This window comes from Mastigoproctus giganteus, chromosome 2 (genome assembly GCF_048544385.1).
Source record: "Mastigoproctus giganteus isolate SK-2022 chromosome 2, ASM4854438v1, whole genome shotgun sequence".
NCBI classification, from domain to species: domain Eukaryota; kingdom Metazoa; phylum Arthropoda; class Arachnida; order Uropygi; family Thelyphonidae; genus Mastigoproctus; species Mastigoproctus giganteus.
In genome coordinates, this window is record NC_143576.1 from 213,907,492 (window position 1) to 213,925,945 (window position 18,454).

The 18,454-nt window shown below is 36.7% G+C and overlaps 2 protein-coding genes across 2 annotated transcripts in view; both read left to right on the forward strand.

Annotated features, from left to right (window-relative positions):
• Positions 1-5,225: 5,225 nt before the first annotated feature.
• LOC150090067 (peptidoglycan recognition protein 1-like) lies at positions 5,226-7,910 on the forward strand. The gene is made up of 4 exons (XM_090368953.1): positions 5,226-5,431; positions 6,061-6,246; positions 6,854-7,059; positions 7,702-7,910. The coding sequence occupies exons 1-4, from the start codon at positions 5,359-5,361 to the stop codon at positions 7,837-7,839; spliced, it is 603 nt and encodes a 200-aa protein (XP_090225079.1). The 5' UTR covers positions 5,226-5,358; the 3' UTR covers positions 7,840-7,910.
• Positions 7,911-8,954: 1,044 nt separating this feature from the next.
• LOC150090068 (locomotion-related protein Hikaru genki-like) overlaps positions 8,955-18,454 on the forward strand; it is a 29,027-nt gene continuing 19,527 nt past the window's right edge. The window contains exons 1-4 of the mRNA XM_090390164.1: positions 8,955-9,175; positions 15,526-15,792; positions 15,939-16,145; positions 16,994-17,347. Of these exons, the coding sequence (XP_090246290.1) occupies positions 9,007-9,175; positions 15,526-15,792; positions 15,939-16,145; positions 16,994-17,347 (997 nt within the window). The 5' untranslated portion in view covers positions 8,955-9,006. The remainder of the gene's footprint in view (positions 9,176-15,525; positions 15,793-15,938; positions 16,146-16,993; positions 17,348-18,454) is intronic.

Here is an 18,454-nt window from a genome sequence, read left to right on the forward strand (position 1 = left end):
ATCTAAGAGCTTTTCCCCTTGAACCTAGAATTTTCTGTGAAGTTAATAGTCAGATGCGCAAGTGGGGAGTTATTTTAAAGAGGATCTAATAAAAGGGGATAGATAAATAATAAGAATATAATAACTAATAAAATAAAAATCCCCACCCCCACACTGTGCAGTCCATATTGATTCCACAAGGGATCTAATTCCAGAAAATGGTACCCGTACTAGATATTGAATAAATATTTATAATATTGTAATGATGAGATGTGTTTTCTTCATTTAGTGCTCTTGAAATTCTTTATACTTTAATAAGTATTTATTTGTCTCAGCTCTAACATACAAAGAAGTTCCTTCATATTTTAGCAAACAAAACAAAAAAACATTTTAATGTTACGGCAGGCACAGAAACTGGAACGCCATCCAAGTTCATCACACACATTGATGGTGGTATATATTGTACATAAACTCTCACACTAAAAGCAGTGAATTACAGCATATGACAATAGTTTTCGTTATTTTTGAAATTAGCTATGACAATGTACACTGAGTGAACAGAAATCATGGGATTCCTACCTAGTAACCGATAGGCCTACCTTTCGCCAGGATAACGGCAGTCACACGGCGAGGCATTGAGTCCACTAATTCACGAAAGCGTTCCACAGGTATTTCCATCCATGCTTGCTGCACCGCTGTCCATAATTCCGTCGCATTCCTGGGTGGAGGATCCAAAGCTCGAACGGACCTTTCCACAGCATCCCAAAGATGCTGCACAAGATTCGTGTCCGCTGAACGGGGAGGCCATGCCATGGTGTTAAAATCTTCGGAATGCTCTTCGAACCACGTTCTAGTCACCACGGCTCTGTGGGTAGGCGAACTGTTCTGCTAGAAGAGTCCATTGCTCTGTGGGTGCAGGACGATGATGAAGAGATGCAGATGGACACGTAACCTGGACCGTTCAGAGATGCGTCTAAACGTACCAGAAATCCAAAAGTGTGCCAGATGAACACGCCCCAGACCACTACCGACAGTTCACCTGCCTGACCAGTTCCTTGTTGACATGACGGGTGCATAGCTTCGTGCGGTTTCCGCTAGATACGCACCCTCACGTCCGCTCTAAATAACTGGAAACGAGACTCATCACACCAGGAGACCCGTCTCCAACCATCCAAGTCCAGTGCCGGTGTTCTTTCGCCCAGTTGAGGCGTAGAGTTCTGTGTCGTGGTGTTAGCAATGGGACTCTGGTGGGTCGGCGGCTCCCTTAACCTACTGCGGCTAATGATCGCCTGATGGTCTTGGTGGAGACGTTTCTGGCACCTTTCTCTTTGAAGTCGGCGGTGATTTGTGGCACTGTCGCTCTCTGGTTGGCTGAAACAATGCGAGATAGACGTCGATGGCCACATACATCCACCACTTTTCTCCGCCCACAGAGCTGTCCACGATGAGATGTTATTCCGAAAATTGCGTATCCCCGATACACTCTTGATACTGTCGAACGGGGATAGTGCAATTTCTGTACCACCTTCGCGATAGAGTGACCCATGCGTCGGACACCCACTAGCATCCCTCTTTCAAAGTCGGTTAATTCAAGACATTCCTGGCAAATGAGATATATAGATTGCCTTAAGGGCTAAAAGTTAAACATAATCCTTACGGATGCTTTGATAGTATAAACTTTAATGACAATGCTGTGTATTCAGTTAAACAAACGTTTATCCATACTGACTTCGAATTACCGTCTACGTGAATGCAGTGCATCTATATACCTGCCAAACGGTGGGTTCGTCCACTAGCGAGAAGGGTGAGAGCGTTGCGTTGCCCACGAACCAGGTATTCCATGAATCCTGTAATTTCAATGTAAGGATTAACAATAAAAAAAAAAACACATTACAAAGTACTTTAAGGTTTTTTATTAAGTATTGAAAAATTTACAGCAAAAATATTGAAATGATTAATATTAAAACTTATACTGATATTTCATCAAAATATCCTCCACGAGATTTTATCACTGCCTTACACAGACGTAGCATTCTGGCGATTAATTTTATTACAGTGTCTTCACTAACATGATTACAAGCGATCTGCAAGGTTCTCATAAATTTTGTGCAGATGGACAGACTTCACAGACTCAACTGTCTAGAATGCTTCTTACAAATAACATGGAATCTGTCCTTACTATCTTCACAAATGTGAAGATAGTAAGAGCAGACAATTTGAAACAATTTGAAAAGTTTTGTAAATGCAGTAGAGGCCTATGAAAGATTCAACTTTTCAAATTGTCCCCCAGAATACTTTTGGACCTTTTCCCAATGGATACTATAGGGTTAGGTTGTTCTTTCTGTCAAATTTTCATTGAGAATAGGTTTCAACACTGTAAAATATATTACCAAGAACTCCAGAATAATTAAAAAATTATTCAAAGCGCTTATGAAAGCGATTTATTAGCGTACATTACAAAGCGATATGTCTTTGGACTACCATTTGGACTATTTGGAAATTTCTGGAAATTTCTAAGAGATAATTTGGTAAATGCAGTAGTTGCCGAGTTAGTTTTAATGCAACTAAAATGAACTTCAAATAGTATACAATCCTAATAGTGCATAATGTGGACAATTTGACAAGACTTCTGTGCTAGCCGAAGCCTATTATTATTATCTTCACTCACTGGCCAAAAAAATTAGAAACCATCCATTATCCTGTAGGGCCACCTTTTGTCCGAATCATAGCCCGTACTCGTCATGAGATAGTTTCCACGAAGCGTCCGAGGGAGTCTTTCGCCGTATTTGACCATTCTCCCATCATGCTATTTGTCAGGTCGATAGAGAACAACGAAGCCGAACTGCCTTTTCCAACATATTCCATTCATTCTCAACTGGATTCACATCCGGAGAATTAGGTGGCCAGGTTGATTGTTGGAAATCTTAGAAATGTTCCCCGAACTATCTGCGTCCCAGAGTAACTATCTGCCATGAAAAAGTATCTGAATATTCATTCAGATACGGTTTTTGCACAGCAGATAGTTACACTGTTGTCTTGACAGAATCCATCGCAATTCCGGATAAAAATGAAGTATTTCAGAGCGAAGATGGTGCAATATGACAGAATAATAATCATTGATGATAACACGACCTTCTAACGTTATAACGACCAAACATACCCCAAACCATAATACCGCCTCCAGTCATGAGTGGGTGACACGAGACAGTCTGGATGCCCGGCTTCACGAGGTTCAAGGCACACTTTCACCCTACCATTGGTATAAACAAGTGTAAATCGAGACTCATCAGACCACTTGATCATTTTTTGCTGTTCCAGAGCCCATTCTTTGTGTTGGGCGACTCCTTTCCAGTTGAATATTTCAATTTTTTACCGACAGAAATGATTCACATAAAGGCACACGACTACCAGATCCCAAATTCTTCAACTTCCTTCCCCCTCCGAGTGGAAAAGACTTGAATTCAAGTACTGTCAATGATATGAGGAATTTTTATGGGCGTTTTTCACAACGTGACTGAGTCGGTCAGTCTCAAGCGAGGTAGCATGGTTTTTTTCTCTCGAAAGCTCGAGTTTTTCTTCCAGCAAACGGGAAAGCGACCACAGACCACACACAATTTACAGACAAAACAAACTATTACATTAGAGTTACCCAGTAAATTATTATATATATTCATGTGATCTGTGTCTATAAATTGCGTGGGTTTTCTGGTCGATTTTCCTGTTTTGCTGGACAAAAAACTCCAGTTTCTGGAAAAAAAAACCTTGTTATTTACGTGTGAAATCGGCAATTTACAGCCTTATTATTATTATATTAAGGTCACCCTTAATTGATTAGATATACCTGTATATGTATTGTGTCTGTAAATTGCGTGTGTTCTCTGGTCGATTTGCCTGTTTGCTGGACGAAAAAACCCCAGTTATCTACGCCTGAGACCGACTAACTCAGCCACGGAGTGAAAAAAGCCCACTAAATTTCCTCGCGTCATCGACGGGATTCGAACCCGGGCCTTTTCTACCTCGGTGTGAGGAGGGCGGTGACGATACCACTGTGCTACCGCGCAGACGGCAATTTACAGACAGTATACACGGAACGATATGACCTTAGTCCCTGATGCTCCTAAACCATACAACAACAACAACAACATAAACAACTTCAACTACCGCCGCATAGTTTGATTTGAAATGGGTCTTTCTTTGCCTAAATTGAATTTGGGATTTTTGTTCTGATGCACATTTCCCCTTAAATTCCTATGGTATCATTCTTGGAGAACCGAAAGTCTGCCATATTTCTTCCTTTTAGAGTTGCATTCTCATTTCGTCTTCCACTCATTGCATACTTTTGAGATGATGGCTTTCGACACACCAGTGATTTCCTTTGTTTTCTCAATTGTGATTCCTGCTAAACGTACTCCAACAATAGCACCTTTCTGCAAAAGGGAAATATTACCCATCTTCACCATGACCGGATCGACCAAGAAGCCTCAGGAAAGCGTGCAGTATTTATCTGACACCAAGGAACTTATGATCATACCATGCGCATATTGGCATACCGTACGTTTAACTAACTCTGTTGAGATAGTTAAACAATTGAAAAATATTTCAATTTTTTTGAAGAGGCCCATGAAAGTTCCTCCAGTCATTGACGGGACTCGAGCTCATGTCTTTTCCACCGATGTGGTGAGGACAGCGATCCTACCAGCTGTAGAACCAAAATAAAGCGTGTACACAACCATCGTGGGATGTGTACAAACCACGAGGGTAATCTGTTAAGTACACGACGTAACAGGAGCGTGAAGGTTTCCTTGTTTTTTGAACGGTCCTCATGAACTCTTCGTGAGTAACAATCTGAATTTAAGTCTTTTATCAATTCAGCATTTTTCTTGAGCGGAAGTTTAAATAAATAAATATAGGTCTCGATGTGTGATGTGATGTAGTCAGTAGGATACATCCAGAGTGTGGTGAAAAATCTTTCTCCTAAATAATAATAATCAATTCAGAGATTATAATTTTCATAGCACATAATTTTATAATTTTTCTATGAAACTACATTTAAAGCAATAGAATGTATCCTTGAACTAAAGTGCTTAAACAAGAAGGCTGTAAACTCGTAGAGGGATTCTTCTTTTCCGGATGTTCTTTGTCTTCCTTTAGCAACTTCCGGGTAACGTAGATAACACATTAAGAGTTTTTTCCAACGGGAATCCCACTTCAGTATGTGATAGTATCACAGCTGCAGTAGACCTTGTTGAAAGAGTAATGTAACACTGTTTTCGTGTTGATCAAATATCAACGCATGTTTATCAAGTTATTGAAGTGCATATTTCTATAAGCAGGTGCTAAACTAAAGATAAACTTTTCTTTCGTTTTCTCTCATCACTAATGGGTCTTATTTCGTTTTACATAGCGGTATTAGTAGTATCCTCGTGGAGCTTGGCATCATCCCTGCAGTCAGGTAATCCTTTATTACCAATTGACCTAAATTTGGCTTATCTTTTTTAAGTAAAAATAAGAAACAGTTGAATATAATTAATAGAAATATCGCAAAAATATTGGAATCATGACAGATCTTACCATAAAAGCCAACACTGGAATGATAACTATGAAGTTAAAATTCAATGAAGTTAGAATTTAACTATGAAGTTAAAATTCAATGAAGTTAGAATTTAACTATGAAGTTAAAATTCTATGAAGATAAACAATCAAAGTTAACTTAAAACTCTATCAAGTTAAACAATTAAAAAAGTTATAGTTAAACAATCGAAACAATTATAGTTAAACAAACAAAAGTTATTAAGTTAAACAATCGAAACAATTATAGTTAAACAAACAAAAGTTATTAAGTTAAATCTCTATCAATTTAAACAATCAAAAAAGTTATAGTTGCGTTAAATCTCTATCAAGTTAATCAATCGAAAGTTATTATATGAAACTATCAAGTTAATCAAAAGTTATTAATTTAAAATTCTATCAATTTAGGCAATCAAAAGTTAGAATAATTGCAAAATCTAGCTACGAAACAGACATAACTGAGAAATTCCTATTGATTTTATAATTAATTTGAATTTTCTGTATTTTTTTCAGCATGCCCAGGCCTAGAAATCGTAAGTCGTAAAGATTGGGGTTCTAGCGATCCAAACGTCATAATCCCAATGCGTACTCCTGTGTCTCATGTTTTTATCCAACACACAGCTGGCATCACTTGCTTCAATAAAGCCAAATGTAGTTCTATTATGAGAGCAATGCAAGCCCATCAGATGAATGACTTAAGTAAGTTACAGAAATAAGTTTCTAATAAAAATATGATATAGAAAACTGGCTCATTTTTTCTGTTTAAATGCATTTATGGTCATACAATGTATGTGTCCTTTACAAAAGGAAGTACTTTATTGATAAATCAAATAACTGTATTCAGTTCCTTATCATTGCTTGCTTTTTAATGATTATCATTTCTTATCAAAGACGTAGAATTGCATGCACTTCAAAGTTCAACGTCTACCCAACTGGATAATAACGCTACGAAACAGTCCACCATCAAGGTTTCCTTGGTTATAAAAAGCGTCATAGATACACTGCAGTGTGGCAAGCGAATGCAAAATTAATAATTAAGTTGATTGCAATGATTACAGGAAATATTTATGGATCTTACCAGCTATATGGAGTAAGAATCAAATACAAAGGGACAGCTAGAACTGTGCTTCCCCTTTTTTTTTTTTTTTGAGTCTTGCCCATATGAACAATTACAGAGAATCTTTTTCTCCTTATCTAACGAGCATTCATCTCCAGCGAATATGAATTAAATCGGCTTCATAGAGGCTGAAAGATTAAAAACCAATTATTTATCGTATTTAAATCTTTTTTCATTGTATTATTTTAGAGTGGCAAGATCTTGGATACAGTTTCGTAATAGGAGGAGATGGAAGAGTGTACGAGGCTCGGGGTTGGAATAAAAGAGGAGCTCACACTTTGCTGTACAACACCAAGTCGATTGGAATTGCGTTTATGGGAAATTTCCAGTTCTCAATACCAAACAAGAAGATGATAAATGCTGCTCGGAATCTCATTGCATGCGGGGTAAAACTAGTGAGTATACGAAAATAATTTTACTTTCTAATTAAGAGTATTTTCTTTTTAATAACTTCAAACATGAAAGATATAGAACCTATAGTTCGAGGGCTGAGTTGGATTTTTATTGAAATGTTCCCAAGTTGATGAATCGGACGGTGGAGTTCCACTGAATGACCACCCCATTCCTCGCATTTAACACCCTGTGATTAGTCTTTGTACGAATTTTTGTGGAGCATCAGTAGTCAATAGTTAAAGAATTTGAGAACATTTCAAAACATTAAAAAATATATATTTAAAATAGTGTTATTTGCAGACATGTTTCTTTACTTATGGACCATCCTATATCTATGAATAATCACCATTAAATGAAGAATACTTCCACTTTATGTACAATGTGCGTAGAATATCAATAAGTCCTTTTTAAGTATTAAAATTGAATGTTCTGAAAATTTCATAATAGAGGCTATCAGTTAAGTACATCTATTAATCAAACTTCTGAAACCACCACAGAGAAAAAACGATTCTATCAGGAATGCACATGGATATCCAAAATTTATTCCTCAGTAGAATTTAGAATTTAAATTGTTTGCCAATTTTAACCAACATATCCCAATCCTTCCTATCCTAACACATTTCTGTAATTTTTCCTTCCTTTAGGGTAAAGTGGACGCCAAATACCAGTTGCATGGCCATCGAGATGCATCCTGTACTCTCTCCCCAGGGGACGTGTTGTACGAAATAATTAAAAGGTGGCCCAATTATCGTGGAAGGGTTCCAGATTACATATGCTTTTGAGACATAGAACTTTTTTAACGACTCATTTCATAAAGTTAATGCGGGTATATTCACGAACAATATTTTGCAATCTCTGCTCAACTGATGTAGACAGTCCATGGTAACCATTGCCAGTTCTTCAGGAATAAATATGTATTTACATTTACATAACATTAAATTATGTTTGATTAAAGTTTTGTAAGTGAAGTTGGTTGATTAAATAAAAATGCAAAATCTAGTTTTATGTTTGTTTTTTTTTAATCCACAAGCTACATTATGTAAAAATGTAGGCGAGTACAAATGGTAGAATAAAACTAAATATCTTCAGCTTTGAGGATTCTTTGAGGATCTTGAAACTGATGAAACGAGAGATCTGGATATTTAGGAGTTTTTATAAGTAGTTTATTCACTTTCTGAATTTGAAAGGACTTTCCACAAAATTAAATATATCAAACAAATTCTGGAACCATTGGAATCGACCAAAAATATTAACTTTCTAATATTTTCAAATACACCAGTTTGAAAATGAATTAAAAGAAAAGAAAGTACATCTATATCAAGTAATACTGTTGGTATTCATGTGAAAAGTAATTGTAAAGGTATTCACTGTATTTTTAAAGATACTAGTCCTAGCGATAAAGGAAAATACTGTAATAAAATAGGTTTTAATTTGAAAACAGGAATTTTAATCAAGGCTTGGCTTGAATACAAAAAATAACCTCGTTTTTGTTTCGAATAATAAAATTAAGCAAAGAGAATAAAATATTGAATAAATAATTTCAAAATAGCGTTATCTTACTTAATCAGTAGAGCTAATTAAATTTTCTTCTGGAGTTATGTTGATTTATGATTATTATTTATAGACAGCGTGTACTAGTATTTGAATTAATTTTTGCTATTGCCCCTTACTCCATTCCTGAAGAAAGTTTATTTATTTTATAATAAAGCTGTCCTGTTTTGAAACTGCTAAATTTAACGAAAAAAAATACAATGAATAAATAAAAATCCGAGGCTGAAAGTGTTTCCTCATATCTTCATATACTATGCAGGTAACATCAACTATTGTTTCTGCCTCTGGCAACTCATGTGGCAGCAGCGACACCTGTTGTTGGTAGTAGCATCAGTCACCTTCATTATCTCTAGCAGTCAGCATCTCTGAAACATCCAGGGATTTCATCCCAAATCCCAATGAAGCTACTTTATTCAACTGTGGTAATCGCCAAAGGATTATTATTCGTTCTCTTTTTTGTGATTTCTAATGGTAAAATTTCGTTAGCTTATCGCGAAGAGATTTTTCTTAGAAGGCAAAGTTCCAGGACGCAAACAACAGCAACAACCCCAGGTGTCAGATCACATAGTAAGTAGAAGCATCTCTCATTTTCTTATGTACAACTTGTCCTTCCTGTTTTTTCAGTCGTCTAACTTGATTACTTTTCCTTTACATACTCCATAAGTAAAGAATTCTGTTAACCTAGTTTCCCACTTGTAGAAAACTTTTATTTCTTGTCTAGATCCTTATAATTTGTTTAGATTAATAAATATGCATAATTGCTTTCGTTTACTTTGAAACGTGCAAAGATATTCTTATAAATATATTATCTGCTCAACTTCTTCATTATATTATTTAATTATTTTTCACTTTGAAAGCGTTAAAGATTAATTATAATTATTATACTGCATTTCCAAACAAATCATGCGAGTAATTTTAGAACTATCAATTTAAGCAGAATGTTACGTCACTGCACGTGAACTCTCTGTATGGCTTCCAGCATCGAAATAATGATTTCATTATCATTTTATTACATATAAATATTTATGATGTAATAATTTCAGTAATTTATTTCAATAAACTCATATTTTTTTCCCGATTTCAAAATATAAAGCTAGATTAAAAAGAAACATTCATTTACAATTCAATTTATTCATTTACAATAAATTGATTGAATGGATCACACATTGTTTTCGTCAATTATGTAAAATGTTTTTAAAAATTACTGATATTAAAAAATACCGTGATAATTATTAAACCAGATAAGGGTTAATTCTAAGGGTAGTAAATCACAGACAATTTTAATTACACAACGATATAAGTGTTGGAGAACTGAACCAGGAAGCACAGGTATTGGGATGAAAATTATCCAATGAACTTTGAAAACATTACCATTTCGAAACACGTGCACACAGCCTTTCCTACTCTTCAGTACCTTTCAAGAGCATGTCCATCTATAACACAATGTGGAATTTCTTGATTTTCCCTGAAAACTTCCGTGTAAATACATGTTTGTTTATTGATTGGATAAAATTTTTCTTACATGTGTACAAGCGTTTCCAATATTTTCGTTTAAGTAGAATTGAGGAAATAGATCGCAACTGAGAACTAAGATAGTAGTTGAAATGATTTCCAAAGGTAATATTTTTTGGAATGCAATGTCTGTAATGTCAATGTTCATCTAAGTTTAATATATACCTTTGCATTTTAAAAATGGATTGTAAAAATTTGCTAAAGTGCTATTTAAGTTTACAATCCACCATTGCAGACAGGTATGTTGTTGACCTTGTTTACTCTGGAGAACAGCAAAGAAACCGGTTGTTTATAGAATCAGTTAATGCTTATTTCCACTCTCCTCTTTTAAATGCGTCATATATTACCAGGTGACTGAATTACTTTTCTAAACAACCTAACAAAGTATGAAATTTCTGACGTTAGAAAAATGTTACAAGTTTAGTCAAAACTTACTGAATTTAAAAATTCAATATCATTAACTGGTCACCTGAAACCGGTAGTGGCACCCCAAAGAGTAGCAAAGAAGGTGCCAATTTTGTTATCAAATCCCAGCCCAGTAATTTCTGTCTGAAGCCACTGTGACCCATTTATTGCTTGTCATGTTCCGACTGTAAAACGCTAATCCCACAGATAATGCGTATTAAAATATTTGTTAAACACTACCCATCAATTTTATGTCCATCATCTATCAGTTGGTGAAGAAAAAATTGAACATGTTCGTTTATAACTGTTGAACGTACTGTCGTTCCTACTACGTTGCAATTTAAGTTTATTCCCAATAAAAGGTACCCTATAATGTATTTGTTGAAATAAAAATAAATAAGTCTTAACTAATAAAAATTCCTCAAAAACTCTTACACAATAAAAAACATATAAAACATGGCCAACTTATAAAGATTCATACAATTTATAAATTTTATCGAAATTTTCATAAATTTGGTGTCTCCTTTAAGTATTAGCATTTACCATAAAAAATAAACAACATGAATGTGAAAGTTGGTAACGCTTGGGCCATAAAATAAACCTTCTAGGACCACCAATTCGACAACCCTTAGATAAAATTAAAAGATGGTCTTGTTTCCAGTGGTTAATCGCCATCGAAGGATTTAACGATGTCAGACTGCATATTTTATCTGCAGTCTGACATCGTGCTACCGATTGGTGGCATGAGGTTTAATGACCAGGGAATTGACGACAATGGATGAGCACTAAAAGATAACTGCAGATTATCAAGAGACTGTGTTTATCATCAAATGCATAAATTGTTATCAAATTGAAACGACGCTCTTGGAGAGCCTTTCTGCTCTCACTGAAAACCTAATGTCCAATACTCTGCTTAAGGACAGTGTCTCAGATTATTAAATGTTTAGCGTATTCACCTATCAGAATGTCTCTCTGAATTATGATAGAAATGGAACGTAGGCAAAAGCTATGAAATTTTTAGCTGATTTCAATTACTGTGTTGAAATACTCGTGCTGTACTATAGTATCATAAGTTGTTCTTTAATCGAATCACTGAAGGAGCTACTCGATTATAGAAACAATTTATATAATTTATAGTTCTATTATCCGAGAAGGATTTAATTAAGATGTCCAAGGAGGATAGCAAGCATATGAGATAATAAAACAGAAAAATAGAATTCTTTACGTGTGAACACTACAAGGAAAGGAATGAAGCGAATTGACCCACTGCAAGGGAGCAACAAAACTAGTATTGATGACCCAAAGCAGAGAGCTGACGAGTTGAACAGGTTCTTTGCATTCATATTCACAAGGAACACAATTTTAAGGGAGGTGGAGGATATAAGCATGCTTTAAAATTATTTGGCATTGAGTGAATTCGCGATAAGTGAAAGAGCACGGGAGAAATAATTAAATCGTTAGTTTTAAAAGTGAAAATGATAATAAACCGATAATATCAATCCACTTGTGCTGAAAGAAGTGGTTAAGAGGTCATTGAACCTTCAACAATAATAATGAGTTATGGGCCAGTTGGTCTGATTTCTGTGGCAGGAAAAATTAGAGAATAAATGATTAATAATGCAGTCAGTACCTGCCAGAGGTTTTTGAGGCACCCCAGGCAAGTTACTGGATGGCGCTTCTAGAACTGATTTATTAATATTATTTTTTTATTTAAAAAGTAGCCGAGCGCCTACAGGCAAGGTACTGTTTTGAAATTAATTTTAATACTAAATAATATATTTATGTTCAGACTCTTTAAACTTTTAATTATATAACTTTAAAAATTAAAAACAAATTACTCAGATTGAAAATGTCTCTGGAAAACTCAGAAATCAAAACAGTCACTTGTAGGAAATACGTACTATCGAGAATGGCACCCCAGGCCATCTATTGGGTTGCTTGTAGTTAGGGTCAGTCGATTGCTATTTCCATCGAAGTGCAGAGTTACTTCCATAGAAATAGCAATCTAAGAAAGTCGTGGCATTAAGTTCTTGAGAGTATATTGTCTTAACAATCTAGTAAACTGGTATGAGGTAGTCCCGAAGGAATGCCTTTCCAATTTATGTACTTGAATTTTAGAAAATCTTTTTACATAGTCTCACATGAACGTCTTGTGCATAAACTGAAAATCGGAAGTTCTTAAGTAGAGAGAGAGAGAGGTTATCATTCCTCTGTATAACGATGATGGAATATCGTGTCCAGGAATATTGTAACTTGTAATGTCGTAACCAAAAGGCCACATCTACAGAAAGAAATGGAAGTTCTAGAGAAGGTGCAAAGAAGGAGATTAGTTTGGTGGAGTTCGCTAAGCATTATCTCTACAAGGAAGTGCTTACACTGTATAAAGTGTATAAGGCATAAGGCCCTGAAGGTATATGAAGTGTATAAGGTCCTGAGGGGATAAGTAAAATGAATCAGGGAGGAACATTCTCCACCGACCTGCGAATATTTCCATTGTCAAGGATGATATGGATAGCCACTCCTTGACAATGGAAATATTCGCTTCCTTAAATCATTATGCCATAGAAGGTGCAATGAGACCACGACCCTCTTTGCACCTTATTTTGTACCACTTTGAGAATATTTTTTCTCCATACTGTAGAGTCCAAGGTGGCTAAGCTTCGTCGGAATATAGGCCTACGAAAAGAAAGCTTATCTACTTACATGCAATTTTAAATATAATTTCTGAGCTTCACTACAGGAGTCCAATAGGTTCATTACAGGAGTACAATACTTTTCTAAACTAACTCCTGTAGGAGTTAGTTAAAAAAATAACTCTCCATGTCAATAGTGCCTGTGTCTAAGTTCAGTGCGTGTTGCAAGCCTTTTCTACAGATATTTCCACAAGAACTGTTCTTCCGTAATGGCATCTATAACTTCACTTTTTTTCTTCTAAGCCAATCCAAATTCGTGCATCATCTATCCGATATCGATTCATGCTTCAATTCCAAACTCATCAACGTGATTTTTCTTCATCAGCATCCATTCATTCCAGTTCTGTCCTCCGAAACAACCTTCTTCATTGCGATTTGCTTGAAAATTCCAACCTTTGGAAATTCCAATCAAGTAGCAACAAGTTTCTTCATGCTGCACAGTTCTCTATCATGATAAGCATTACCACACAGGGGACATTTACAGGACTTCTGCCTGTCTACAAATGCGTCATTTTCAGTAGATATAGTGGAGTTGCAATGGTTGATGTACTAGGCACTAACTCTACATTTATGGATAACTAGCAAACGTGGAGATTTATTAAAGCATGCCAAGAATAATACAATCATCACAATCTTTGGTAAAACAGTATCAACCTGTTCATCTGTCCAGCTTTCGTTTTTATATACACTGAGTGATCACTGAATTATGACCACCTACCTAATACTTCGTAGGTGCTCCTTTTGTCCTCAGTACAGCAGCTATCCGACGTGGCATTGATTCAACAAGATGTCGGAAGCGTTCGGGAGATATGCCAACCAAGCTGTGTGTAATGCGGTCAGCAATGCAGGTATGGAAGTGATTGGTGTATTCATGCCCATGATATGCCTTTCCATAGTGTCCCACAAGTGCTCTGTGGGATTGATATCGGTTGAGTTCGGAAGCCAATCGATATGTTGGAAATCAGAATTGTGTTCCTCAAACCATTCCTGCACAACAAGTGTCCGATGGCTCGGTGCACTGTCATCTTGGAAGACACCATCGCCATTCGGGAAAAAGTGTAACATAGCGGGGTGTACACAGTCAGCAAACAGTTGACGATAGCGGAGACCACTGATACGTTGTTCCACATGCACCAGGGGGGGGTCCAAGTTCCTGCCAGTGAAACATGTCCCACATCATACAACCGCCTCCACCGACCTGCACGTTTGATACCATGCATGATGGATGAAGAGCCTCATGTTGTTCACGCCAAATCCGTACACGACCATCCACGGTGTGCAGTAAATAACGTGACTCATCCAATCAGCACATCTTCTTTCAGTCTTCTAACGTGCAACTTGCATGCTGTTTGCACCAGGCGAGTCTTTTACGCCGATGAACCTTTGTTAGGAGAGGATGCCGTAGGGGTCGTCTGTTGGTATAGCCCATACGTGCGAGCGTGCGACGCATGGCCATGCCAGATATTGTTCCGGGTTGGCCCATGTTGTATTGGGTAGACAACTCTTCAACAGTGCTGTTCGCTGTACGAGTCGTCGGACCCGGCGCTCAGCTCTAACATCAACCTTTCGCTGACCTTTGCAGTTTTGCCGTCGGGTCGTTGTTTGACCATTTTGACGCCAGTCCTGGTACACTTTAACTAGGCAGCTCCCGAACACCCAACCAGTTCAGCCGTTTGAGAAATCGAGGCACCAGCTCGTCGAGCTCTCAAAGTCCGACAAATCCTTCCTTTTACTCATCACGCTCGCAAATTTACTACCTACTGAACCACTGACACCTTATCTATGCTACGTAGGTCGACTAACTCCACACTCTCGTACCTCACGTGGTCAACGGGTCGCAATAAGTTTACATAGGGGTGGTCATAATTCAGTGATCACTCAGTGTAAAGTGTGATTAGATTTTTAGTTGAATAATTTATATAAATGACAGTTATCGTAATCTGATTTATTCGTATCTGAGTCATGACCCTCACGTCACGAAGCTAGAGTTTAAATCGATTATTCACTACCGCTATAATCTCCCATCCCAAATTGCATCCACAAATAAACCAATATTTTTATAACATCCCAGTTTATGGATTTAATACACAGACTGTGTAGTTCTTTGAATTCCTGTGTGCGAAAATTATTAACCAGTAATACTCTGTCTTCTCAAGGTCGAAGCGTAAAATGTGAGACATCTTTGTCACTTACTCGCCTTTCATGCTGCTCAGTTGTCTGTTGCATATTTTGCATCCTCTCTTTTTAAACTGTTTGGATTTTCTTACATGCAATATATCTTTGAAAAATCACGTATTTCTTTTCCAGCCAACGTCTATCCATCCCGAGGCTCTCTCTGTCCTATGGTGAAGGTGAAAGAACATCAGAATGTGGTCATATCGTACAAAGGAAGGCCAGTGGATGTTACCAACCCACCTACACAAATTCCTTCAGGCGATGAACTGGTGTTTCGATGCACACACATCGGAAAGTTTCTAATGAAGGGTAGCAAAAGGATATTATGCCAACAAGGAAGTTGGAATGAATCTCCTCCAGTGTGCCAAACATTTTCAGAGGACACAGAAATAATAAAAGGTACAGTTCGAGAAATAATTATCAATTCTTATAGACTTGTTAGCCATTTAAACTTGAAATATATTTTTTAAACATTACTTATAAACAAGCACGTTCCGACATTGTAGTGCTGAAAAATAATGAAATAACCTAATCTTAAAATTTAGATATTTCAGATTCTGTAACCTCTCAAGGTCAGCCATGCCCAGAGCCTAATGGGCTCTTCCCTCATCCAGAAGACTGCACCAAATTTTATGACTGCTGGGGAGGTAAACCTTTCTTAAAGGCATGTGCAAGTGGGTTGCATTTCAATCCGAGTACCAGAAACTGCGACTATTCCAGTCATGTCAACTGTCGGCTTTCCAATACCAGAGGTAAGATCTATAATTTTTAAGTTGCTTTCATCTGATTGTTGTTAAAAAGCTGTTTGTTTAGAATTTTTATAGAGATAAAGAAGGTCACGAAGCACTAGTGCATCGAGTCTGTAAACTGCGTGTATTTTAGAGTCTGATTGTCTGTTTTTCGGGATGAAAATCTCAGTTTCTGGAAAAACAAAAACAAAAAACTTATGCAACCCAGTCCTCAACAAGCCAAAGTAAAAAAAAATTCTCCTAGTCCAGAGTAAGTACTTCTCAAAGACAACTTCTGCCAACCAGAGGATCGAATTCATGTCTTTCCTGGATGATATCAAAGACCAGCGACGCTGTCCATTGCACTAGTTAAATGTAAGTTAAATGTAATCAGTGCCATTACTGTTACTATGGTTTCAATGAATTACTAAAACATTGAATAGCTGCGTAGCATGCGTATATACACTGGTATTGGTTTTAAAAATCCCTGCTCAAGATATTTTTCTGCCTCAGCCGTTCAAACTCTGCTTCCGAAAAATGTCTTATAATTTTTTTTAAGTCCTTCAAAAATATTCAGTAGTATTTTGTTCACTTACAAACCAACTGCTATCCTTGTTTGATTATCAGGAAACCTGTTTATCACAAATTAGGCCATAACTCCAAGGACTTCGGAAGATGAAACTATATATCTAGTTGAAATGGTTAACTATCACTTTGAATAATTAACACATGGGAAACCAGTTTTGAAGAAATAAATAACTTCTTTGCTTCTGCAATATTTATTATATTCTCATGAATTACTGTACTTATTAATAACACTAAGATTACTCTAAATTCAACCTCAGTATTATATTTATTTGGTTATTTTACAGTTTCCGTTCGTCAGCAAACCATTCCTCCTTTCATTGACTTCGAGCCTTCCCCAGATACTCCAAACAGGTTACTAGGGATCAGTGATGATGGTACCCTAGTAGTTTATCCAGGTACTACATTCACCATACTGTGCTTCTATCCACAGGATACAGGCACACCTGCGTGGAAGTTCAACAGCACTAGAAGACAATCAACCACCAGAAGGTTTCGCACATCATGGAAACCAGAGCCACCTGGTCATCCGATCTCAAAGTACCGAATTATCATCGATTCTGCAGGAAAGGAGGACAGTGGCGATTATACCTGTGTGGCACCGACGCAAGCTAAGCGCACAATCACGGTTGCTGTGAAAGGTATGTAATCGATCTATGATTATTCAAAAATCAAAAAATAAATTAATTAATGCAAATACGACGTTGCAAATCGCGAGGACTACATTGTTAATAATATCAGCCATCGTAAGTTTATTTATTAATTAATTTATTATTATGTTAAGGAAAACCAATCATGAAACATATTAGACCCTATAGTACTTAGCATGGATTGAAGGCTGGTAAGACATAAGATACTTGTAGACTTGAATTTCTGTATATTGTAAGTTTGGGGAAATGAATGTGAAGAAAGGTTATTCCAGAGATAAGAACACAAGGAGATTTAAACGAGGGAGAGAAAAGGTTAGTGTTGCAAGTTTGGAGTGTGACAGCGAATGGACATTGACCAGTTGAAGCACCTGTTCGAACTGCTTTACAGGAAGGTTAGGGAATTACAGATACTAGTTTAGAAGAAGAGTGCTCGTGGAACTATCTACAGAAAAGCATGCAGTAGATATGAGACAGATTAGAGATACTTCGTGAGAGATAGATCATGAGTTTGAAGGGTGGTTGGTGAGGAAAAGATCAAGAAAGTCTCGTTTGCTTGATTAGGATTGTCTAATACCCTGGTAGATAGAAAAAAACACCCAACTTATGAAAGGCCATTAATAATCGCAAAATCATCGGCATCTCGATCAACTCAGCTTGTGTAACTATGAAGCCACCAGATGTAGTTGCGAATATTGAAATCACAAAAGAAAAAAATTATCTCACTGTTATGAAAGTTAGATTGGAGAAAGTCGAGTTTCAAAGATAGGAATTAAAAAATTTCCAAGTGATTAGTGAAGTTGGGAGAACGATAGAGACAACAGATGAATTTGACAGGATGGGACAGATAGATTTAAGCCACACGAGATTCTAAACCAGAAAGTTTGTGAAAAGGAATATCAAAGCGGACTTTTATACAAATACTGTCTTTAATTCGAAAGAAATCATACAGAGAATAATTAGGTAACTGAAATGAGTGGTGGTTAAGGCTTTTTTTTTTGTGAAAAACCCAAACACGAGAGGTATTAGAACCTATAGTACTTAGTATCTTGCATGAATTGAAGGTTGAGATGATGAAAGAAGATACCTGTTGGAATTCAA

Coding starts and splice junctions, on each gene's coding strand:
- LOC150090067 (XM_090368953.1), top strand. CDS start 5,359: ATGGGTCTTATTTCGTTTTACATAGCGGTATTAGTAGTATCCTCGTGG. Junction 6,247..6,853: donor CCATCAGATGAATGACTTAA/GTAAGTTACAGA, acceptor GTATTATTTTAG/AGTGGCAAGATCTTGGATAC. Junction 7,060..7,701: donor TTGCATGCGGGGTAAAACTA/GTGAGTATACGA, acceptor TCCTTCCTTTAG/GGTAAAGTGGACGCCAAATA.